Raw genomic sequence first — 25,191 nt, 5'->3', positions numbered from 1 at the left:
CTCTTCAGTGACTTCAGCGGTCTCTGGCTTGGGCTATAGAGTTTCCCCACCCTATTAAGGTTTCATCTCTGATGTCTGTCCTTCTCACCTGCCCTTCACCTTGGCTCGGATGAGAGCCAAGGATGAGAGAACCCTAGAATGGTGTGCAGAATTCTCGAAGCCCGCTGCAGGGGTGAGGGCGGTTCTGTGGGACCGTGGGAGAGGTGGGCAGGCAGAGGAAGGCCAGGTGTTCTGCCACTGGCAGGGACTGGGCCCAGGTGGCCCTGGATGGCTGTACAGCCTCAGAGTGGAGTTCGGCCAGTGGGCTTCCACTTAGGGGAGACAAATGGACTCAGCAGACGTGGAAGGAGCCAGAAAGCTCACCTTTGCCATGGTGCTGCCTTAGGCGGCAGTGTCTCTCAAACAGATGCTGGCTTTGCTAGCCTGTCCCGCACGAGAAGGAAATCACAGACAAGGCATCTGCGAGTCTCATGTTGTCGATAACTGTACCTTAAGCGCTGCGTAATTCTGCCCCCCTTCGGAAATCCAGCTTTGAGGCAGTAACCGTACCAAAAAGGCTTCCTACTCTACGGCCCCCTTCACGTGGGCAGAGGCCCAGCCCCACCTATGCCCAGACTCCTGGGTCTCTGCAGGGCCAGTTTCCAGGTCTAACCCTGCAGTGCTCACCTGCAAAGGGACAAAGAATAGAGAGGGAGCCGGGCACAAAGGTCCATTTTAGGAAATCTTTTATTGCAAATTCCATTCTGTGTATTGATTTTGAGAGAAAATACGAGGACGGCATCTTTCCTGAGCAGCGTACAAATGATGGCAAGATACACATTTAGTTGCTAGTGAAGAACAGGATTATTCAAAATAACGGGATAATTGAAAATTAGCATTTTAAAAGCCGCTGTCATTCAAGCAAAGTAAAAACAGATCAAGGGTGTGATCCCACAGAAGGTTAATAAAAAAGTTTCTCCCTGGGAAACAGCATATTTGGTGTGATCAAACGCCGATGCCGCATGTGATTTCTGAGCACCGCTGGGGGCCAACCGTCAGGCCGCCGTCCATGAAGTGCGCTTGCCCGTGGCTCTACTTTGGGCCAGAGAAGGGAGCGAAGGCCTTGTCACGGCCTGCCATGCATTCTTCAACCTCTTCCACTGTGCGGGGCACACAGGTCAGCAGCTCCATGCCACTGTCAGTCACCACGACGTCCTCCTCGATCCGGACCTGGTCAGACCGACGGACGCTCGTTATTTCTGAGCTGGCCTCACACGCTAAGTTTGAGGGTCGGGCCCGACGGCTCCAGGCTGAGCCCCGCCGAGTGGGAAGAGCCCTTTCTGAGGAGTGGTCAGTACTGCCGGGGGCGGGGGGCTGGCCTCAAAGGCCTCTGTGGGCAGCTGCTGGGAAGAAGGCGCCTCCCACAGGGACCTGCTCGTGCCACCTGCCCACCCTGGCCTTGCCCCTTGCCCGGTGGCCGGGAGCCCCTGGAGTGGGCAGGGGTTTTGTAGGAATCTGAGTCGCTTGTGTTGAGGGCTGAGGCTCCTGTCTGGTGACAGACCATGAGAAAGGGCGGGCCAGGTCCCTCTCAAGTGAGGAAGTCAAGACTGTGCCTCCTGTCCTGGAGGACAAAGAGGTGACACGCAGCAGTTGGAGGGGGGCCGTTCTGGGAGCAAGGACGCGGGGTCCACCAGCACTCACCCCGCCAAAACCACGGAAGCGTTGCAGGACCTCGGGGTTAAAGAAGCAGGCGCGGGCCGGGTCAGCCAGGGCCTCGTCCAGGAGGTGGTCAATGAAGTAGATGCCGGGCTCCACAGTGAGCACCATGCCCGGCTCCAGGTGCCGAGCGGTGCGCAGGTGCCGCAGGCCGGGCTCGTCCATCCGGTCCACGCCCTGGGGGAGAGGACAGTGAGGGGGCTCCAGGAGGGCGCAGCCCCAGCCCAGGGCCACCGCATCGGCGGGAGGAAGATGGAAACAGGTGAGCGCGCAGGGCACCCGCCCCTGCCCGTGCAGGCGTCTACACGTGGGGCCTGACTCGGGCCCCGGGCCCCATGGGTCCCCCTGGAGCTGCAGGAGGCTGTGACCATGGGGGTCTCCAGCCCAGACTCAGCCTTGCTGTGCTGTCCACGGCACTCCAGATAAAACCCTCCGCTCTCCGCACGCTCCCCTAGATTTCTCACGTCCCTGCCCCTGCTTCTCCTCGGAACTGTGCCCCGTGGACGCCCGTGCGCACACACCCAGGGCAAGCTGCCCCTGCTGGCCCATGGGGCTGGCTGGGGGTCCGGCTGCCTCACCCAGGCCCTATCCCCGCGAGGGGAACAGTAGAAGCCAAACTTGCGAAGCTTTTAAGAAGGCTTGCGGGGCCTCCCAGGCTGCGTGCTTTCTTCTAGGCAGCTCAAGTGGAAACCAGCCCCAGAAGTGCTGGACCTGGTTCCCCCCACAAGCCAAGTCCCAGGTTTTCCACGTGGCCTTCCAGGAGGAGGAACAGGTGCTGTTGGCAGGACGGGCTGTCAGTACGAGCTCTGGCTCGTGTGTGCACAAACGCACGCTCACCCCATGTGCATGGCCTGGGGGTGTGGCCCCCCAAGAAGCGCACGTGGGCGGCTCCACACCATGCCCGTGTGCTGGACCCCCACTGAGCCATGGTGACCGGCTCTCAGCCCCGCAGGGGCACCAGCCCCCTCCCCTGCCAACACTCACATGGGCGTGGCCAACGGGGCCATGAGGGCAGGTGGTACCTAGGACACCTGCAGAAATTTCCCTGCCTTCCCCAGGTCCCAGAGGAGCCCATCCACCCCTTGGCCAAGGCCTGTGAGCGAGCGGGGCAGCAAGCAAGCCTTCTGGTCGGGCTCTGAGCTTGCCCTGCCCCGCTCGCAGCTCTCCCCTGGAAGCCCAGATGTTGGAGATGGAGCTGTCATTTCTGACTGTTTGGGGGCCAAGAACATCAGACTTCAATTAGTGGTTCATGTAAGGTAACCAGAAACGGGCTGGCTCAGCCTCCATCCACGGCTGGGCACAGCAGGGAAGGCTGTGAGCGTGATTCCATGAGGGCGGGGACAGCGGGGCGTGTAGAAACTGGTACACGCAGCCGCCCTGACCTGGTGTGAGTCAAGGCTGGGACGGAGGTGATGAGGGGACACCAAGGCCCTGTGACCCCTGATGGGTCATGCTCTTGGGCCCAGACGCCTGTCTGGTGTGGTACCCGACCCCAAAGCACTATGTGCCTGGAGGAGCTAGGCAGGAGGGCAGGGGACCTAGGAGGGCACAGTCTGGGATGACAGTCCCTGTGCTCAGGTGGGAGGTGCTGGTGGGGCGGGGCGGGGCCCTGTCTCCTGCCATCTGAAGCCCGTGCCTGCCCCTGGGCAGCCCCTCCCGTCCCTTCCCTTCATGCTACCCCCCAGGTGCCGTCCCCTTCTCTCTACTCCAAGGTTGTCAAAGCCAGGGGCCTGGCAGAGGCAGAGACTGACAAGGTCTCCCTGACCTCCTTGGTCACCGTGGGCCCCCGCTGCCCCAGAGCTGTGTGCCGAGGTTGGAGGGTTTGCTCCAACTTGTACAGACAGCCTTCCCTCCGGAAGATTTCAGGACCACGACTCAGACTGGGGGTGAGGGGAGAATGGAAGGGATCCCATGGGGCATAGGAGAATGTGCGTGCCCCAGCCCACTGACCATGACCCCCGCCCCCCTTCAGAGCGCTAGCTCTCGGGAGTCTGCCCTACGGGGCCCACCAAGAACGGCCAGATCAGGGCTGGGAGAAGGATGGAGGCCGAGCTGAGTGGGGAGAAGACCCCAAGAAGGGGAGCAGCCGAGCGCCCAGCCCCTCGGGCCCGGGGACTTCAGCCTTGTTGGGGCTCAGGGGCCCCTGCCCATGCCGGGTCCACGCTGGCTTCTGCCTGGGCTCAGGGCTCGACGGGGCCTCAACTTTACTGGGCTCCGGGCAGAAGAGACCCAGATGTGTCTATAGGCCTGAAATAAAACAAATGACTTTTATAGGAAAAGCCATATTTTTTCCACAATGTTTATCTGTCAGAAGAATAGACTCTGAGCACAAAGGACTGCTTACTGGAAAAGATGAAAACAGTTTGCTGCCAATTTTCTCTGGTGGAAAAAAAGTGCTTTGGAGACTAATGAATAACGAACCTCAGTTAACAATGTCTGGAAGGCCCAGCTCTTGGCTCCCCGCGCACAATGTGATGGATAGAAATTAGGAAATTAAAACTGATTTTGTTTCTCCAAATTTAACTGTTTACACTTGAGGAAAAAATAATTGAATAATAATGCTTCTCTTGAGCAACTCCGCGCCCCCCCCACCCCCCAAATATCGTTCTTAGAGCTTTCAAAATACCCTGCAGCTAAGGGGCCAAGCCCAGTCTTGGCTAACTGGCTGGTGGGCCCCAGGGCGTGCACCGATTGCATAATCCACCCCCTGCACTGCGGGCACCAGGCCAGACGGCAGGGCCGGGCTCACCCACACCCACGGGCCCGGGAGGCTGCAGCCACCTGCCCCGCAAGGCTTCGGCAGGGCCTCCCGAAGCCACAAGCACCGTCTGGTTGGTCCTTTCAAGGGTCGGTCAGTAGGAGGGGGAGGGGAAAGCCTGGCCTGGAGACACCCACACAAGCCTTCCTCCCCTGCCAAGGGTACCTCCTAGAGACAAGGAGGCCAGCAGAGCGTGCTGGCCCAGGGGCCTGGGGGGCAGAGGTTGCACCAGGGAGGAAGCAGGAGTAGGACCTGTGACGGGCGCCGGGCTCAGCTGGTCCCAGGAGGGACCGGGGCCAGCCCCCAGCTGGTGGAGCCTCATCACTCCTGTCTGAATGAAGCCAGAGGCATGAGGACATGACGGGTGCAGTGCCAGCCCCATCACTAAGACCCAGCTTTGCGGCTCCCGCTGCCCTGTGGGGACCCCGTGCACTGCACACGGACCGTCTACCACCTTTCAGGGCAGGCGCTGCCCCCAGCGCACAGCCCGGGGCTCTGTGCAGAGCACGCCCATCCCACACCAGGCCCTGTGGAGGCAGCCACCGGGGAGGCGTTGGGCACGGGGGGCATCAGGGCAGCGACCTGGGCCAGGACCAACCAATGGGTGAAGGGGGAGGAGGGGCAGCGGGCCTTGCCGGGACCCCATTCCTCCTCACCCTGCCTGTCCCACTACACCCCCGCCGTCTCCCAGAGCCCCGGCCCAGCCCAGGGAGGGCCAAGCCCAGCTACGGCTCACAGGCAGGCCACTCGGGCTGACGCGCCCACACTGACCTCGGGGTAGCCTCCCACGTCATGCACATCGATGCCCATGAAGTGGCCGAGCCCGTGAGGCATGAACACGGCCCCCAGGTGGGCCTGGACCATGGCGTCCACGCTGCCGGTCAGGACGCCGATGCGGGTCAGCTCCTCCAGATGGATGCGGTCGGCCAGGCGGTGCATGTCGGGCCACCAGACGCCTGTGGCTCAGAAGGAGGTTGCAGTGAGCTGCGGAGTCTGGCAGCCTGGCCAGGGCTTCCCCGGGCAAGGTTTCAGGGGACACACGACGCCCTCGCACTGGCTGACGCCAGAGGGCCTGAGGTGAGGGGCAAGAGTGACGTGTCCCGGGCAGCCCTCCATGCAGGGCTTTCCCAGCACAGCTCTGGACTTGAGATCATTCTTCTCTCTCCACTGTGCCCTCAGGGGCAGGCTCCTGTCACCCACGGTCACCACAGGGGCCCAGCCCATGTCGTGTCTGCTCCTGGGGCCAGGGGAGCCCAGTAAGGTCCTTGGCATCAGGAGGAGAAAAGCGTTATGTCCCCAAGAGCGGACGTGGGGCGGCCTCAGTGAGCCCCAGACTGAGGCTCAGGTCCAAACGTTGCCTCAGCGCCTCAGGCTGGGGGTAGGGGGCGTCCCTGCACACCCCCGCATGGGACTGAGTCATCCCTGGAGGCTCTGTGGGGAGCAAAGGTTTCTGGGGTGAAAGTGCAGCTGGCACTACCTCATGGGCAAACCGGCAGGGGTCTGTGACCCTGCCTGCTACAAGCGCTAGGTGACCATCTCCTTGGCAGCCCAGATGTCCAAGCCCCAGGCTGCTAATCAAACTCATCTTTGCCCCATCCTTCTGGGACAAAGGTCACCGTGGAGAGTATCCCCAGTAACCAACTTTCGAGGAGGGCAGGCTGTGCAGAGCTCAGGGGCTCAGCCCTGCCTGGCGCCCAGGGAGGTCCTTAGGGGCTGGAGCCTAGGGCCCTCAGGGAGTCGCCTCAAAGAGCCTCGGCCGTCACTGGCGCACGGCCGCCTTGGCCACTGGGCTCCACGGAGTCCCCACCTTCAGCCTCACTCGAGGGCGCTGGGTGCTCAGCCTAAGCACCAGACAAGGCCTTAGGCTGGCAAAACCCCCCGCCCCGTCCTACGAGGGTGGAGTTGGGGGCAGGCCATGTGCCGGCCGAGGCTAGCAGCCCCAGGACACTCAGGGCCAGGTGGATAGGGTGGGACCGGCACCCAGAGAGGGTGGCCAGTGCCGGTCCCTGCAGCCCCCTCCATGTGGGGAGTAACCCTGGCTCCCAAGGGGCCTCCCAGCCATGCCCTGATGATCACGGGAGCACTGGGACCCCACACCCTGAGGGGCCTTGTTGGACCCTGCGCTGGTGAGGGTTAGGCCACCAGGGTCTGAACCTCTGTGGCTGGCAGAGGGCAGATGATGGGCCCAAGGGGTAAAAAGAGATGAGAGCCCATCCTGGGACACATACCCTCCCCTCGCAGATGCTCTTGCTGGGCACCACGTGGGGGCCCCTTGCCTGCCAGAGACAGTGGGCCCACGGCTGGGGTCTCGGGCTGGCTGGAGGCCCAGGGCTGATCCAACGTCCCGGATCCCCAGGGTCCAGGCTCTGAGCAGGTGGTGCTGCGCCCTGGCCAGTTCACAGGAGAGTGGCCAGCCCCCGGCCCAAGGTGCAGGGAGGCCAAGGGTGGAGGAAGCCCAGTCCTGTCCCGAGGCTCAGCCCCCTTGGAATCCAGCCCCTGAGTCCAGCCCCGTTCTACCTGCCCGGGCCCACCACATGGGGGTGGCATCCTGGGGTCTGGAGTCTGGCTGTAACCACGTCAGCGTGGGGGGCCAGGTTTGCACCCCTGAGGGTGGAGCCGGCACGGGGGGCTTTTCTCTGATGGTCTGGCACCCTGAAATGGAGACCTGGGTAACCGGGTCCCACCTTGGCTGCTCACCTGCCTTGTGACCTGGCCAAGCCTTCACCTCCGTGAGCCTCAGACGCCTCCTTTGTCAAACAGGGCCACAACGCTGGCCCCAGAAAGCTGGCTGTAGAGGCTCTGGCATCTACTGGGGGACCAGCTCACTAATCCCCCCAAAACTGTCATTAGCCACTTGTGGCCAGCCAGACCCTGGGTTGGACACTTGACAGTTCTCTGTGTTCCTGGGGCACAAGCCAAGCCTGCCCCAGCCTCGGCCGCCGCTCTTTTTCTAACACCGACCCACCCACCTCGACCTCCTTGGGTCAGGCCACCTGTGTTCCAGAAGCACACTGAAGTCTCTGCACGTCAGACCCTTTCCAGACCCGGCTGGCCTGTGACTCCTCATCCTCGAGGTCTCAGCGGAAACGTCAGCCCCTCCTGGGGTGACACCCCCCCCACCCCACCCCCGCCATCGTTCTCTCTCTGCTGTCCTGGCTACTTCTCTCCGTGCACCTTGTTCCTGTCCAGCACGTGTGCTTCCTTGCTTCTAGGGTCTCTCCACCAGAAGGGCGGCTGCCTCCCCCGGGCACACCAGGGCCCGGCGGAGCGGGTGCCGGTTCAGGGCTGAGTGTGTAGCACACTTTTTTCTAAGGTCTGGTCTGCTCCCGCCTGGGGCTCTGGGCCTAAAAGAGCCCCCTAACAGCCCAGCGAGCTCGGCTCCTGTCACTCAGCCCGGCCCCTGGGACTGAGGAAGGGCCGATGCCCCAACCCCAGGGCAGCTCCATCTCTCTTGGGCAGGGCCTTTTCCGGTGGCCAAGAGAGAGGCCCGGGAAGCAGTCTGACTTCAAACCTGGCTAACTTCCACGGCGGGGCTGCGGTCTCGGCCCAGCCGCAGCAGAGGGTGGGAACCAGGTATAAATCAAGCTCCGTGCTGGCAGCTCGGCTCTCCTCCTGTCCTCGTGGCCCCTTGTGGGGGCCGGACGTGCAGGCCCCAGCGGTCCCCACGGCGCCTCTAGTCTTCCTTGCCTGCGTGCCCTTGGGGAAGGCCTTGCACACAGCTCTCTTGGCCGGGAGTGGGAGTTTCTGCCTGCGTGTGGTTAGGGTTGTGACAGTGATTCAACCTCCAGCAACTTGGCCCCAGCGTCTGGCCCGGATGGTGGTTACGACACCCACGGCCAGGGCAGGGGCCCCTGAAGTGTGTGGAGGTTACTGTCCTAGGGCTAGGCTGGAGGGGTGGGCACAGGCCAGAGGGCCTCCCTGCCCCCCTAACGCCCCAACGCCCGGGCTCCTCAGCCTCTGCAGCCCGCAGGCACCTCTGAGCCCACATGCCCGGCCAGGGGCACCGGCAGTCCCCCAAGCCTGCTCCTACTGGGGATGCCACACCAGGGATCACGCTGCAGAGACTGGGTGTCATCTGCCTGCCCACCCTCCCACCTCCAGCAAGCACCAAGTCTCGTCCCGTCTTCCCGAAACGTCTCCTGAACCCGGTGCCTCTGTGGGCCCTCACCTCTCCTGGACCCCTGCCTGGCTCCTCCCCAGTCCTCGCAATGCCTCACCCCCGCTGCAGCCTGCACAAGGCCGGGACACCAGGACATCTCTTTAGAACATGGATCAGACCATGCCAGTCCCCCGCCGCCCGCCACCCGCCACCGAGGACAACAGAGCCCCGAGCTCCTCGGCCCGGCTTCCCACTCCAGCCTCACCCTCACCCACTCCTGAGTGCTGGTGCCCCCGTGCCTTCCACCTGCTGTTCCCTCAGCTGGGACCACCCCACTCCAGGGCCCTCGCCTTCCCAGTCTCACTCCCGTTCCTCCTATGGGCCTTTGTGTTGAGGCTTTCTCCAGGAAGCCCTCTCTGACTGCCCCTTCCCATGCTGCCAGAGCTAAGCACACGGGCACAGCCATGGCAACTCGTGGCCTCTGAACCCTGAGAAGGCGGGGCCTATGCCCTGCTCCGAGGCTGGTAACCGTTTGGCCTGACCGGGAGCCCCTGCCTCCCTCGTGGCTCTCTTGCAGCCAGTGCAGTGACCTCACGGGCCCAGGATTCAGGTGTGCCCCCCGCCCCGCTCCTCTGTGCACTCAGACCCCCGGGTGGCAGGGCGGCATCTGGGTGTGCGCCGCATCACCTGCCTTTTGGCTCAGAGGGACCAGAGTCCCAGTGCCCAGGCCCCACTGTGTATCCAGAGCAGCCCCAAGTCACTGGCTGGTCTTCTGTGCCCACCTGGCCCCCCTCCGACCACACCTTCCCCTGCTGGGCGCGGAGCCTGCTGGGCCTGCCGCCTGGGCCGGCCCCTTGGAGCCTCGCTCGGCAGCATCCATCACCGGCTTGAGGCCTCCTGCCCAGAGCGTGACAGCCCTGGGGGCTCGAAGGCCCTGAGCCGAGCTGGAAGGCAGCAGAGGGCCCCTTGAGCTACATCCTCACAGCCCCATCCAGACAAAGAGCTCACTTCATTTGAAGACAATGGCCCTCGGGGGATGATAGCGCGCCAGGCCCTGGGGGTGCAGGAGGGCAGGCCCCACGGGCTGCAGGGAACCTTCTGGCAGGCCGCACTGGCGCAGGGCTGAGGCCTTCCAGACCGCCCCACCACACGGCCCTGCCTGCTGCCAGGACCTCTGGGGACCCACTCACCCTGCAGAAGGACAGGGGCAGCACGCGCCCGGGCTGCAGGCGCCTCGATGCTGAGCTAAGCGTGGCTGCCTCACGTGGTCTCCGCGTGGTCCCTCCCCGCCCTCCCTGGCGGAGAGGCCAGGGAGGGCGGGGACTCACTCACTGCCCTTCGGCCAGCAAGGGAGCCTCTCAGGCCAGAGCGGGGACACAGGGCCCTCACCAAACACAGCCCTCCCTGTCCTGGCTTCTGCCAGAGGGCGCTCACGATCTGGATGGCGCGCTCTCCCAGCACCTCTGTCTGCCAGAGCCCTGCGTTCCGCACCAGCTCTGAGGCGCAAGGCCTGAAGGGAGTCCTGCCGCTGCAGCCCCTGCCCCCGCCAGGGAGTGAGGCAGAGCAGGCAAAGGCGCCCTGACCCTGGGAGTCTGCAGAAGTGCCCCGCCCTGCACCTGCGGCCAGCTCAGACACCGGCTCTGGCCCCAGCCTTCCCCACAGTGTCTCCTCCCCTCATGCGGGCCGGGGGCGGGGGGGGTCCCATCAGCAAGCTCCTGGGTGCCCGCAGAGACAGGGGGGCGTGGCCGCTGCCCTGACACGGAAGCCTTGGAGAGCTTCGACTGCACCCGGCCAGAAGCCGGCACGTGGCCACCGCATCCCCTCCCGCGGGGCAGATGAGGGTGGCGTGCTCCCACGTGCGGCAGCTGCCTGGCCTGCCCCTGCCACCTCGTACGGCCCCCCTGAGTGAGCTCAGCCCTCCTTTCCTGGCTGTCTCTGAGTGGCAGTGAGGGACGCTCCCCCTCTGACCCCAGGCCTGCTTTCCTCAATCCCGGGGCAGTAGGCCAGGATCCGTGTACGCTCCAAGCACTGATCCCTGCCTCTCCTCTGGGCATCTTGCTGTGACCCCGGCCGCCTTTATTTACTCTTCCCTGGAAGGCTCAGGAAGCAGTCACGCAGTCTCAGTGGGTGTTTGTCTTGGCCCAGGAGCCAAACCCACAAACCCGGGGCATTTCCGCTAGGATAGGGCACGGGGCTGACCTGGCCACGGCCTCTGAGCTGCCTGTGGGGAGGCGACCTGCCCCGACATGAGAGCAGCTCTGTGGGCAGGACCCCCATCCCGCCCGCCCTGCACCGCATGCGGCCCCTGGGGAACTGTGTGTCACAATCCTGAAGCACGGGGTGTGGGCCGGGGGAGCTCTGCAGGGGCTCTGCTTCATCCCCCCCCCCCCTCCACCGCCGACAAGAGAACTTCGAGGCCCCACTGTGCGCCGGGGGAGGCCTGCCTCCGTCTGCCGGGACCAGCTCAGCTGAGCCCAGCCTGGCCGGGCCTGAAGCCTTATAACTGCCCCTGAAGTGACGTGGCCAGGCAGCCCCATGGTACCTCGGTGCCAGGACCACGCACCAGGCCCTTTTAGTGCAATGTGTGGCCCCGGGGACCTGCCCGTGGGCCCGGCCACCTTCTGGGCAGAGTTGGGGTTGCTTGATTGGCCGACTGAGCTGGCCGGGACACCAGCTGGGGAGGCGCCACCTAGGTCCTGCCCAGGCCGCAGCAGGTTTTCCTGTGGGTGGATGGGGTCAGCCAGGCCTTGGCCGCCACCCCTGTCTCAGCACGAGGATGGGGCTAAGCCATGACAGGGACATGAAGCCTGGAGCTCCAAGGTGAGTGAAGAGCCCCAGGGGAGACACTGTCCCTCCAAATCCCTACCTGCCCGACATCCCGCCAACCTTCCCCCACCACCACCGCCATATGCCCTGGCTCACTCTGCCTGCCCCTTTGTCTCCAGCGTGGAATGCGGTAGCAGCCCTCCATCCTTCTGTACCGCGGCCCTGCGCCAGGCTCGGGTCCACACAGGCCCACGCCACGCTCCCAGAGGGACCCACCATGGGGCGTGGGTGCACAGGGGTCACGGGGCTCACCCAGAGGAGCGCCCACCTCGGGGGCCAGGCACCTCCACCCACTCTCACTGGCCCAAACCTTTTGCTACATCCAGAACGTTTATCACTTAAATGACCGATGTTCAAAGCTGAGCAGAACCGTCTATTCCTTCTCTCCCTGGGGTAAAGCGAGGGTGTCAAGGGAGCGGGAGGAGGAGATGTCCCTCGCTCGGGGTGACTGCCCCACACAGGCCGGGTTTTACAGGAAACAGGTCACACATTCTGAGGTTTAAAGGTCAAAAAGTACAAAAAGGCTCCTGGTGAACACTCTCCCTTCTCCCCACGCCCCACCCTGTCTGTCTGGTTCCCTTCCTGCACCTCTTCTGTGGATTTCCAAGCACATGTGGACCCACGTTCTCGCCGTCCTCTGTTTTTCACAAAAGGGGGTCCCCTGGCCACCCCCTCCTGCACTTCTGTGTCTTCATGCAACGGCCTGTCCTGGAGGTGTCCGTATTAATTCCTACCTAGAGGGAGCTGCTGCTGTTTAAACACAGTTACAGCACAAGATGCTGTTTTCTTCCGCAGCCGCTAAACCAGGCAAGTCTCGTTGACACCGTCACCCGGCAGGAGCTTAGCTTTGAGGTTTCCTTCCTTGTCTCCTTTCTGGGGTGTATCTGAGTTCCTCATCCTTGGAATCATCTGGTCACCAAGCTCTGCTCCCTCTGGACACAGGGTGCGGGCCCATCACCCCTCCAGGGCTCCCTGGCCTCTGGTGGGCCCCAGTGCTGGATGGGGGCATCCACAAAGCCCCGCTGACAATTTGCCTCCCCTGAAGGGGGCAGCTGCAGAGGACCCCTCACGATCAGCACCCGGCCCGCAACAACCGGCCACGGGGCCGCGGAGGCCAAGAACCGAGCCATCAGATTCTGGGCCTGAAAAGGGCCACACACTGGGGCCTTACAGTCTGGGGGCTCAGGATCTTTTCCTCTTTTTCTCTTTGTGAAAAAAAAAAAGCTCCATGGAGGGATACAAATCTGACTGCCACAGTCCCCGATTTCAGCATGAACTCAGAGCCCAGCCTCCAAGGCCCGTCACACCAGGTGCTCAGATGGCTCCGCAGCCTCCTCTCACCATCCCCCAGATACCGGAGAGACATTCGGCTCCCGCCAACCCAGCCACAGCCGGCAGCCCCGAACGAGGCTGCTCCACGCGCAACCAGAGGCCAGTGTGCAAGCTGCCAAGCCCTCGCTGGAACAGACTCTGCTTTGGGACAGGGCAGAGGACACGCTGACATCCCAGTGGCCAGTGTGGAAAGGAAGATGTGCAGGCGGAGGTCGGATGGGATGTGGGGTGACCTTGGGCTGAGCTCCCCGATCCCCAGCTCTGTCCCTGCTTGGTGGTCAGACCCCTTTCCCGGGAAAGGGACGCCGGGGACCCGCTAGCATCTGGAGCCTTGCTGGCTGAGCATGAGAGGGGGCGACGGATTCAGGTCGCAGAGTGTGGGACCTGCTCCTCCGAGGTGCCCTGCCACCTGGCCATCGGCATCCCCACGCCAGGTGGTCCTCCCCGCAGGCCCCGCCCCTGCCCTCACCTGGCTTCATGGTGTTCATGACGGCCCGGGAGCTCCGCAGCACCGCCTCATAGATGGCCTTCTGGTCCGGGGTGAACTTGCCGTTGGCGGGAAAGGAGCACGTGATGTCCGAAGCGAAGCAGTAATACTCACCGCCCATGTCGAACACGCTGCAGGGAGAGTGGGGCATGAGGCCAGGGGTACACTCAGGGGCACCCGTCCCCTCCAACCACACTTCCCTCCCACCCGGCGCTCAAGGCCGCTGAGCCCGAGCCTTCTTGCAACGTGGCCGGTGCAGGCAGCAGCTTGGGGCCCTCCGACCCTGCTGTCTCCTCACGGTACACGAGCGGCCAAGGAACCACGGGGCGTCCCAGGAGACCTCCGACTCCAGAGCAGGAAGGTTAGGGGGAGTGGGGCTGCCCACACACCTCCCCTCCACGGCCTCCGCTGGCCAGGCCTCTGGATGCCCAGCTGTGGGGAGGGGGAGGGGCGGAGATGTCCTCAGGCCCCCGCCTGCCACCTGGCCTCCACAAGGGCATTCTGACAGACCCTCCCGGGGCCACCCGGCACCCAGCATGGGGCACAGCTGCAGCCCACGAGGCAATGCTCATGGGAGCTGGACGGGTCCTTGGGACAGATGCACCTGCCTGACAGAAGACGTGGGCTGAGCCGCAGTGCCTGCTTCTTGCAGGCCCCAGTGTCCCAGTGAAAACCCAGCCGACAGCTCTGCTCCAGCTCTGGGGTCCCCTTGGCCAGGGAAGCACGGCCCTCTCCCCACTGGGGTGGGACACGTGTGCTCTGCCAGGGCCCGGCGGGCCAAGTCCCCGACTCGGGGGCCATCTGGCCCCCAGCATCTCCAGGTGACAGGGTGGAGACCAGGAGGCACAGAAGGCGGGAGTAGAGAGGGGGAGGAAAGAAGAAGCCGGAGCTGGGAGCACGAGCCAGCAGAGGCAGGACGGTGCTGGGACAGGCAGGCAGGCTGCTGAGTCAGGAGGACAGGCCAGCTGAGCCTGCCCTCTGGACACCCCGTGACAGGGCCCCGGTGCAGCAGGGCTGGGAGGGAGTGGAGCGAGCCTCGCTCCCACACCCTTGCTGCCTGACCACGCGCTCACACCCTTTACTGGTCAAGGGCGGGTAAGAATCCTGCCCCACGCATCCTCCACGGTGAGATAAGACAAAATAAGTGAGGGGCTGCTGGGTCCAAGCCTGGCTCCCACGGGGTCACCCACGCTGACAGGGGTGGGGGCCCCAGACTGAGCGGCCTCCACATCCTGTCCCACCCCAGCAGGCTGCTCGACTGCAGGCACAGAGCAGGGACCCACCAGCCCCCTGACCCCATCACGGGGTCAGGGCCAAGTCAGCATGCTGACAGTGACAAAACCGACAGAGGGACATCAGTCCAGCCTCAGGCCCGGACCCCTGCTGTGTCTTCAGGACCAGGGGACCACAGCGCCAGGTGGGGTGGAGGCGGTGAGGGCTGTCCTCTCTGTGCCTGGCTCTTCCCCTTGGGGGGCAGTCTGTAGCCGCACAAATCCTGGCAGATCTGAGCCCGGGGGGGCAGAGCCACACCTTCCATGACAAGGGCTTCTCACCCAAACCCAAATTCTAATGGTAAACACTACGGCTCAACCAACATTCCAGAAACTGCCTGTGTGCCTGACTCTGGGGACCCCTACCCCCAGCAACCGGCCCTACAAGTGGAGCAAGGAGTTGGGCCACGCGGCCTGACAGCAGCACCGGGGACACCACAGAAACAGATTTTTAAAGGAAAAACGCGAATGCTCGGGATCCGCAGACGCCCTGCTGGAATCCAAAGTCCCCAGTCGGGCACTTTTTAATCTCTTGTCTTTTTCTGATTGCAAAACACCATAAACAGTGTCAATAGTGCAAAAACCATCAGATAACAACTCAGGTGATTCTCAGGGGGCGGGGGAAGAGCCCCACTGGCATGGCAGGGGAGACTTCGGTTTGGGTCAAAGTCACAGACTCTGGGGGACCCTGCCTGGGGCGGGCCAACGGAAGGGGGACTTGGGCCTCACTTGAGGGGACCCGCCCAGGACCGGTGTGGGAACCGAGGACCAAACGTCGAGAAGCCCTGAGCAAACATGCCCAGGCATCTGCTCTCCAGGATGCTCCAGATGCACCAGGGTGTTAGGGCTGACGGCTGTCTGCAGCCTTACTCCTGCCCGGGGCACATCCCCGCTCAACTCCCGCCCCCCTCCCAGCTGGCCGGGAGGGTGGGGCATATCTTAGCCCTAAACTTCAGGGAAACTGAGGCTCTGAACACTGGTGCAGCAAAGTCCCAAGTCGGTGGTCAGCAGTTCAGAGCCCAGGGATGGGCTCTCCTGTCCTGGCTCTGGCCCTCAGCCTTCAGGGCCTCAGTTTTCCCACTTTTCAAACGCGGACGCCACCACTGCTGCACGTTCACGTCCGCCAGGGCCAGCATGCGGACAGGCCTGGGGAGTGGAACTGCATGTGGCCGCGGCCTAGCTTCACCCGCGGAGCAGAGCATTCTCATTTGGGCTCCTCAGAGGCAACAAAGGAAAATCATCTGTGGTTTGTTGATTCAGAATGCCCAGGAATGACCTGAGCAGACAGGATAGAGCCAGGGGCGTGGGGACATGGATTCCTGGGGGCCACCACATCAGAGGGCAACCTGTAGCAGCACCCCCGGCAGAAATTTCTATCGGACGGTGCAGATCTCAAAGAAAAACAGAAATTAAACTATTTAAAAAGCCAGGAAGCCCACAAGAGCAGGCCAAACGCTGGAGTCATCCAGAGCAGTGAAAACAGGACTCTTCCCCAGGACAGACAAGACTCCTGACCAAGTTCTCAAAAACAAAAATGTGGGAAGGTGGGTGCTTGGAGTTCCTCAGCCAGTCTGGCTTTATTGTTCAGGTTCTAGAAAACTTCAGCTGTATTTTTTGTTTTAAAATCATCCACTTTCTGGAGAAGGAAGTGTACACCCAGCTGGCCAGCTCCATCCTGCCCAGCGACGCTCAGGCACGGGGCTGACGTCTATTTTTGTGCTCTCAGTTCCCTATCTCTTTTCGTTTTTTGGTTTTTTTTTTTAAATCCCCCTCAGAGTTCCTACATGTATAAGTTATTCAGATTTTAAGCCATTCTGGAATCCAGGGATGAAAGCCATCGCCTTTTATAAATCATCTCCCCCAACTCCTCTGTGTCCACTCCATCCGTCCTCTGAATGCACGCTGATGGTGGAGCATTCGCTCATACTTTGGCTCAACCGAGAACGCCGGATCCGTCCTCCCCGGCTGCCTGGGGACACCCACCGGGGACCTTACCATCTCTGGCCGAGTGAACGCGTGTGATAATCTAAGCCATCTGGGGAGATATTACACATCTCCGAGCAATATGCTGGCGTCTCAATCCTCACATGTGTTCATCTGGTTCTATTTCTGGCTCAGATGAGAGGTTCTGTCTTCCGTTGGCTCCTCCTGGGCAGCTTCAGGCCCGGGCTACCTGCCACCATTGGCCCACCCAGGCCCTCCTCAGTCCCCTTGGCTCCACCGCAGGCAGAAGGCCTACGAGATGGTTCGGCCAGTGATGTGAGGCCTGAGGAGGGTTTGGGGGAAATGCTGCAGTGTTTATACGAGGGCCGCTGTGTACGCAGGCTGCAGCTTCATTTTAAGCTCCAGGGCCGTTGCCTCGCTCTCAGCTACCTCTCACCCCAGACAAGGCACTGTCCATGCGCGCGTGCGTGTGTGTGTGCACTCACTCAAAGACCTATTCACCACAGTCGCAGCATTTCAGACCCCAACTTGCACCCGCCCCAGTCTGCGTTGCAGACCAGGCTGGGGGATTTCTGAGCTGCGGGAAACTCCTGCTTCCCTCCAGACCTCAGCATGAGACACAGAGGGAGGCGTACTGGTCACTTTCCCGTTCGTGTGCCGCAGGCCAGACAAGACCCACGGGCCACCCGCTGGCTCCCAGCCAGACCTTCGGTGCAGTGCCGAGCCCCAGGTGTGACCGGCGGGGCAAAGGCCACCACTCGGAGCCCTGGAGGCTCCCTCCATACCCCAGGCTGACTCACCAAGCTGATCTCTCCCCAGAGAGACTGCCCTCTGGGCATCCCTGTTCCCCAACCCAGTCACGGGACAGCTACCCGTGGGGCCCGGGCAGACAGGGAAGTCACCCAGGCAACCAGCTCCAGGACCCCCCGAGCCAGCAATCTCCAGCACACATGGTGACGAGAGCAGGCACGTGCCGTGGGCCTCCTGCGTCTGGATGGAACTGTTGTTACCTTTCCACAGACGACGTGGGGAGAAGCAGAGCACCAGTATGGGTTGCGTCCCCAGGAAGGACATAACTTGGTACTGGTCCGACCTATGGGTGGGACACGGCGGGCGCCCACCCAGGGCTGGCTGCTGCCACCGCACAGCGGGGCGAGGGCTGGGCGTCAGGGCAGTGGCCTCTGCGGGGGAGGCAGTGAGTTGGTGTCACGCGCACAGCACATGCTTCGTTCCACTTTTCGGTAAGTAGTGTCCTGTGGTATCTGCGCGCACCCGGGCTGTCTGGACTGGTGCTTTCACACTGTGAGTCGTGACGTCAACTGTGTGGGATACAGGGAAGGAGCACAAACAGACAACAGAATGGACAGAAACCCCACGGTGAGGGCGCCTGGTTACCATCTAGGCGTGTCTGCTCCCCTGGTCCTGCGTTATAACGTAAAGGCTGCTTCAACCTGGATGGCAGGTTGAAGGCCACGGCCACTGGTCTGGACAGATGGCTGACCAGGGCCTGTGCCCTCCTGAGAGTGTTCTCTTGCCCCCAGGACTGGGGCATGTCCTTAAGACCATCCAATCCTCAGGAGGGGGCTGGCTGGTGACAGCTGCGCTGTCCTCTGAGGAGACAGCAAGGTGGGTGCGGGCGGGGCGGGGGTGTGTCTGGGCTGGGCCTGGCATCAGGAAGCTGGGCCTGGAGGTGACACTCATTCCCTAAAGCTGACCGAGGCCTCAGGCACCTCCGGCACCAGGACAACGGGGGGCTGGGGGCCCCTCCATGTGGCCTCTCTGCCAGCTGGGGCAGGAGCCCCAGGCATGACTCGCCCCTCCGCGGGCAGCAGCACACAGATGCCAGAAAGACATCAGACCAAGTGGCCCCCAGGAGTGGGCAGGATCGTCCCATCCCTGCCTGAGATGCCAAGGGGGCTGCCGGGGCCCTGGGTGAGCAGCCCGCAGGGGTGGGGGTGGGATGTCGATGGCGGAGACGCAGGCTGCTGTCCCGGGCGCCGTGTGACGGAGGGGGTGAGGCGGGGGCACGCTTCCCAAGCAGTTTAAACTAATGTCTAGCCCACATCAAACCCGTGGGACGAACAGGGAACTAACTCGAGAGAAGGGCAGGGAGGAGCCGGCCGCTAGTGGTGCCAGTGGCAGGAGGAGGGTGGCCAGGAGGGGAGAGAGCTGCCCCAGCCGTGCCCCCTCGTGGGCCTGGCTCCTCCTCTGGGGCAGGAAAGGACGGGGCAGCCCGGGCAGCCCTGCAGACAGTGTCTGACACCACCTCAACTCGGGGAGCAGCGGCACACACCACCCACAGGCCAGCGACGCTTCGGGTGTCTTCCGGGGCCTCCCTGGGAGGAAATCAGTAGCCCTTACTTCTCTGGGCTTCGGTCCAGGAGTGCTGTGTCAGCCCTCCGCCAGTCAGCAGGGCAAAGCCGGGGCTTCAGGCTGACCATTATCGGGGCAAGGAGACAGAAGGGGCCCTCGTCCCACTACAGGGAAGGAGAGGAAATGACACAGGCTGGCTGCTGAGGGACGGGCTGGGACAGGCATCTGTCCCCCCCCACTAACCGAGCTGGCGGCCCCCCTCCCATGCCCCAGGACACAGAGACCACAGCCAGCAGAGATGAGCCCGGCAAGCACGTCCTGAGGCAACGCTGCCCTCTTCTGGCCAGTGCTGGGAGGTCCGGCTCGCCACCCACCAGCCACATGCTGTCTGCAGCTGGGCAACCCAGGCCGGGGCATCCCTCGACTGGGGCAGCTAGAAGGTTCTGATAGGGGCCACAGGGCATGCTACCCCAGGAACCACTCCTCCGCCACCTGATCAGATGGTGGGAGAGGGAGGAGGTGGCAGGTGAGGAGCGGTGTCCCAGCTGTTTTCCAAATCAGACGCCACTGGACGCAGACCCTGGACCCTCCCTACCTCTGCCCCCTGGGGTGTGCCTGCTGGGCCCAGAGGAGGCAGGGAGTCTAGCGCAAGAGTGGGTCCAACTCTGGGTGCACTACTTCCTTGGGGACTTAAACATGGACAGTGGCGCTCCCTGGTGGCCCATGGGCAGGGCACCAGCCCTTGGTGCTTCTACCCACCTTTGGAGACTCTGGTTTCCAAAGCCCAGGCTGGTTCTGGGAGGAGAGGGCAGTGCGTGAGGACTCAGAGGACCATCACACCAGCCACTCCTGTGCTCAGAGCCACCGGGTCAGGACTGATTTGGTGGTGAGGGGTTCTGCTGGGGCTCCCACCCAGGAAGGGCCTTCGATGACATTAGACACCGTCCCCTGGGTGAGCTCGGCAAAAGCATTAATTAGAAGTGCGCCACACTTCTGTTACCCTGTTTTAGAAGGTCTGCCTGCTTTTGCCTTAAAATGAAAACAGCAGCTAATGGCTTCTCTAGGACGGCAACTTGGTGACGGGGTTCATGGTGAACCCCGAGGGCCACAGCAGGAAAGGGCTCTCAGAGGCAACAGCAAAGCCCTGAGAGGCCCCACAAGAGGCCTTGTGTCTCTGAACCAGCCAAGAGGGAGGAACGTGGGGACCTGAGGCCACGTCAAAGTCCAGTTCCCCACCCCGGGATCCGTGCGGAGCAAGCGGGGCAGCGTCCAGCCGAGAAAATGGCGGGTGCTGGCGTGGTGCGAGGAGTGGTCCCCAAATTCCTCTTCTCAGCTCTCGGGTGACGCGTCTGATGTGGAGTAAGAACCAGCGTGTCTGTCTAACTTACGGGGCCCTGATTTCCCAGCCCGGCTCCCGGGAGGCGCCTGGTTTTAGAAGGACAGAGGAGTAGACGGTGGCCCTGGCCGGCTACATGCTCCACCTGGCACGCGCCTCGAGGACAGTGTGGGGGCTGAAAACACAGAGCGGGCAACCACGTGACCGGAGAGCTGTCTGAATACACTGGGCCCGGCACGTGCTCTGCTGGTGGCTCTCGCCTCCAGTCTCCGTCCTGGAACCAGCTGCCGGAAGGCGGGCCTCAGGGGCACAGGTGCGCTGCTGGCTCTGGGGACTTCGCTGTGTTGCAGCTCTCTCCCGCCAGGAGCCACCTGTGCCGGGCTCCACACTCAGCGCTTTGCCCTCATTACCCCAGTCCTCAGAGCTGAGTGCTGTGTCTCCCCCAACGACGGATGAAGAAACTGAGGCTCAGAGGGGTGGCCGTTCAGCTAGGGAGGGGGAGGGCAGGGACTTGAACTGGGGACCTTCTGTGTCCATCATCACACGTCTGGGACCAGAGGGGGAGGGATGGGAAGGGCTGGCTGCCGCTCGGCTCCCACTCCTCACTTTCTCCAGCAGAGTCTGACTGTCCTGGACCAGCTCCGGCCCCCAAACAGCCCCACTCCTAAATGTTAAACTATCTCGGGGCATTTTCACCCGACATCAAGGAACTGAGACCCAGAGCATACCACCTGATGGGCACCCTGGAAAATAGTCATGGCTCTCGGAGACGCTCAGCTTCAGGAAAAATTCTGCACTATGCTTATATTTTGGTTTTGTACCTTATGATGAAGTGCTGTGAATTTTATGTTGGGATAACAGAGTGCTTTATTATTTACCAAACACAGTAGGCGCTTGGCAGATCAATTTCAATAAAACAATGGATTATAAATGCCGCCAGCAATCTGGCAGTAGCAGTAATCAACAAAACATGTTGTTCTAAATGCTGCATAATAAATTGACTATAATAAACTCATAATTACTCTACTGGCTACATTTCAAAGTTAGCACTAGAAAAATAAAATCACCAGTTTGGGCTTGGCATTAACATCCGTGGGATTCCCTGGATCACTCCTGTCTCTAAAGCCGCAACCAAGAGACGCAGGTGCCACACACACTGCCCAGGAGGGTCGAGGCCACAGCGTCTGGGGTGTGGAGGAGGCCTGCTGCATGGCACCCCGATCAACCAGGCCCCGCCGCGCCAAGGGCCCCCGGAGCCAGCCTCTCATGGGGAGAGGACTGTCTTAGGACACATAAAGAGATAGGAGAAGCAGTCCTTTCCTCTGGGCCGTGCCAAACTCACAGAGAAGAAAGACTCAGAGCCACATGGCCCTGCTGCAGAGCCTCCGACGGGGACAGCTGGGGCCTGCTGGTGTGGCTGGGGTCTGCCTCTGCCTGGGGACTGGGTTCCCACGTCCTGGCCCAGCCAGAAGGGGCCACAGAGTGAAAAGCGTTAGGAAAGGTTCTAGGAAGCGTGAGTCCCTGAAGACACCAGGCGATCTTCCTTTGGAGCCACCAAAGGGCAGGCCCCCCCCATTTTCCTTAGTCTTCAGCTGAGTCAAGCCGGAGGCAGCCGACCCCCTCCCCAAATCCTCTGGCTCTGCACCTGGACGCTCCTGTGTCTCAGTGGCCTTGCCTACACATCGGGGGTGGGGGTGGGTGAGGGGAGGGGGAGACACCCACTTCATGGGATCAAGGGGAGCAAATCTACATAAAGAGCTGTCCCTGGCGTCAGGCATAGGGGAGAACCCTGTCAAAGTTGCTGCACGCCCTTGGCCCCTATGCCAGGAAGGGCGTTAGACACGCTGGGGATGGGGGGGTTGCAGTGAGCGGCAGTGGCCTCTGTGTCCACATTGGGTGTCCCCCTCTGCGGGCTCCCGTCCCTGTCCTGCTGGCCCAGGACCCTGAGAGAGCGTGTGTCCACCCAGCACTTGTGGTCCCAACATGTCCCTGCTGCCGCCCAGTGCAGTGCCAAGTGCTGTGTGCTATCTCCACCGACAGCAGGTAAACTGAGGCTCAGAGTGGGAATTAAGAGGCTTTGTTTCCTCCCAGAAGGCTGAGCTGGGCTCCTGCCAACAGGGGCCCGGGCCAGAACATCCATCCAGCTCCTGACCCTGGGTGAGTGGACACCGCAGCCGGTGGGTGCCTGGTGCACCCTGCAGCAGGGGCACCCTGGGCTCGGGCGGGTTTCTGAAAACACTGGGCAGTGACAGCTCAGACCCGGGCATCTCTTGGCTCACGTCCCCTGGTGGCTGTGGGCCAGGGAACCCCGTGTGCAGCCTTCCCCACTCCCTGCGCGAGGCTGGGTCCTGGCCAGTGCTGCGGGCAGGACCGGAATGCCGGCTCGGGGATGGAACCTAGCAGGGCACGTGTGCGACCCGAGAGGGGGCGCGGCATTAGCGGGAAGGAGCGCGATGGAGCCTGGCTCAGGTGCCTCAGCAACAGGAGGGAAAGGCACCAAAGGACCAGGCGGGACAGCGCGCACCCCTCCTGCCCTCATCTGCGGGTAGGTGACCACAGCAGGATGTCTGCAGGCCAAGACAGGTGGCCCCGTGGGGCTGGTGGCCTCTGGACGGCTCTCGGGAGCCCTTGGCAGCCTGGACTGGCCCTGCCCGACGTCTGGGTGGTGGAGAGAACAGGCGGGCAGTGCGAGTGCCCGTGAGCGGAGGACGGGGCCGGTCCAGGTCAGTGAGGCGCCCACAGGCCCCTGCCAAGGCCAGAGCGGCTACCCAAGAGAGGGGCGCGTATGCCCAGTATGAGCCCTACACACTGGGGCCTGGGAGCAGGGTCTGCGGCCCCGCCTGCTGGGCACAGTTCATCGGAGGGCTGGAGGCTGTGGGTCCTGCCCACGTCTGCTTACTCACGGCTCCATGGGGAGCAGGGAGCACAACACACTGTGCTCAGCAAAGCCCTGCCAACAGCCTGAGGGCCAAGCACCACTCTGACTCCCTGAATCAATGGCCGCTCGTGCCAAGGAGTCTTGAGGCAGGAGCTGGCAGGTTCAGAGGGCGGGGGGCTCCCTAGGGGTCTTCTCCGCTCCGAACTGAGATGCCCACCCTCCCAGCACCAAGCCAGAGAAGTGAGCGTGGTGGGTGCCGGGAGACGGCGCAGGCCCTCCTCTGAGGTGGCGCCTCACCCGCACAGCACAGGGCCCCCGCTCCCCTCTCTCAGGGCCTCCTTGGTCCTGGAGAGGAGGCTACATGTAGGCAAAAGCCTTGGCAGAGAAGTCTGGACCCAGAGCAATGGGGGGACCTCAACGTGGTCAGCCTTCTCAGGGTGGGACCAAGAGGCCGTGGTCAGCCACCTTTGGGGTTGAGGCCCACCGCAGCCCCGCTGTTCACACGCAGAGCCAGGGCAGCTCGGGGGCTGGCCTCACTCACCACATGTCTCCGTCCTGGATGGTCTTGTCGTTGGGGGCCCCGGCGTGTCCGTAGTGCAGCACGGCCGAGTTCTCACCACTGCAGAGCACCAGGGGGAGGTCAATAGCCCATCCTCACCCAGCAGGCCCCGGGCGCTAGCACCCCAACTCCCTGCCCCAAGGGCAGTACTGTCCACCCTGCAGCAGGGGCCCAGGGCCGCTGGGCCAGGCCCACAGCCTGAGGTGGGGGTGAGGGGCAAGGTGGCCCTGGCATACTGCAGTCACACAGCTCTTGGCCAGCCTCTGGGCTCATGGCGGTGGCACTGGCGGCGCTCCCTTGGCTGAGGCTGTGCGGGTAGGTGGCCTTGGCGCTGGGGATGTGGGCCTGATGTGGGAGCGAGGGCCTGCGGGCCCGGGGAAGGGACTCCAAAGAAGCCCGTATTTCCTGGTGACTAGCGGAGAGGGGGGGCCCAGTGGGAAGGGCCCGGGCTGTGTCGGGGCTGCCGTGGAGTCTGCCAGGCCAGGGCCACAGACGGCGAGCCAGTGGCTCTTCGCTCCTCTGCTTGAGAACACTTCCCTAATGAGCGATGCCTTTAAGAAAAAATAAAGACTTTTAAGTCTGTCCAAAGGGAAAAAAAAAACCCACTGGGTGTAATATTTATGGCCCTGTTTGGGAGTCTTAGGAATCATAAAAGTAGAAATAATGATTTTTCTCTCTATCCACCAGAGAAGAACATTTCCAAGGACTGAGATGTTCACATGTATTATTCATGTGGCAAGGACGTGCACATCAGCAGAGCTGCAGGCTCCATCCTGGCTGGACAGAGGCCAGACCCTCTGAGCCAAGGGGAGAGCACAAGGAGACTAGATGGGGTGAGCCTGGGGGACGAGGGGGCCGCCCACACCCAGGACGTGCCCCTCAAAGCCACACAGCAGTGCAAACTCACGGCCATGAGCTGCCCCTATACTCGTGGTCATTTCTACCCTGTGCCTCCAAAGCACACCCGGCCAAGTGCGGGTGACACACAGGACGTACACAGAGCCCCCGCCCCCAGCCACAACGTGCCACACACAAACACGCCTACAGTGACACCCTGCACGACAGAGCCCCAGACCCACCCACGGCTGTGCTGTTCCCCACACGGCCACACACACGCAAAACCACAGCCTCCAGCACTGATACAGCTCCTTCTGCACCGCCTGCACACAGAAGCTGGCATAGCCTGAGGTCACGGCCCGGTCCCCACATGCTGGGAGCGTGCCTGTGTGGAGGGGGCGAGGAAGGCCAGCCCCAGGAGGAGCAGCCAGCTGGAGACGGGAAGGGAGGGCACGGCAGTGGGCAGGCCGGCTCCCCTCCCAGGACGGGCAGAAGCAACCTCTGCTCCCAGAGCCTCGGGAGGGGAGAGCGACTTCTAGGCTTAGGTGGGCACTGCCTCGGGCATGGGAGCAACAGGTGCGTTTAAGCTGGGAGGACGGTGGGGTCCCCTCACTTTCCCTAACCTCCTCCCGTGATCATTCCCACGCGGCCCAGGAGGCGCGCTTACCTGCCGCAGATGCAGGTGTAGGAGCTGTGGCGCATGCCACCCCGGGAGAAGCAGTAGTGCTCGAAGAGGCTGCGGGGGAAGGAAGACACGTCAGAGTAGAGTCACTGGAGCACGCACGCCCCCCGCCCCCGTGCAAATCTTCAGCCCAGGCCCTGCTCAGCTGCGCCTGCAGGAAGGCCTGAACTCCCC

General features: G+C 62.6%; 1 protein-coding gene across 2 annotated transcripts in view; it reads right to left on the bottom strand.

Moving 5' to 3' along the window:
* Nucleotides 1–708: 708 nt before the first annotated feature.
* Nucleotides 709–25,191, bottom strand: part of PEPD (peptidase D) — a 114,016-nt gene continuing 89,533 nt past the window's right edge. For both annotated transcript variants that reach the window (XM_059904567.1, XM_059904568.1), the window contains 6 exons: nt 25,003–25,071; nt 23,481–23,558; nt 13,180–13,328; nt 5,225–5,409; nt 1,681–1,872; nt 709–1,209 (listed from right to left, as the gene is read on the bottom strand). In XM_059904567.1, coding sequence (XP_059760550.1) covers nt 1,072–1,209; nt 1,681–1,872; nt 5,225–5,409; nt 13,180–13,328; nt 23,481–23,558; nt 25,003–25,071 — 811 coding nt within the window. In that variant the 3' untranslated portion in view covers nt 709–1,071. The remainder of the gene's footprint in view (nt 1,210–1,680; nt 1,873–5,224; nt 5,410–13,179; nt 13,329–23,480; nt 23,559–25,002; nt 25,072–25,191) is intronic.

This window comes from Balaenoptera ricei, chromosome 19 (genome assembly GCF_028023285.1).
Source record: "Balaenoptera ricei isolate mBalRic1 chromosome 19, mBalRic1.hap2, whole genome shotgun sequence".
Taxonomy (NCBI): Eukaryota; Metazoa; Chordata; class Mammalia; order Artiodactyla; family Balaenopteridae; genus Balaenoptera; species Balaenoptera ricei.
This window is presented reverse-complemented; position numbering and strand designations above follow the sequence as displayed.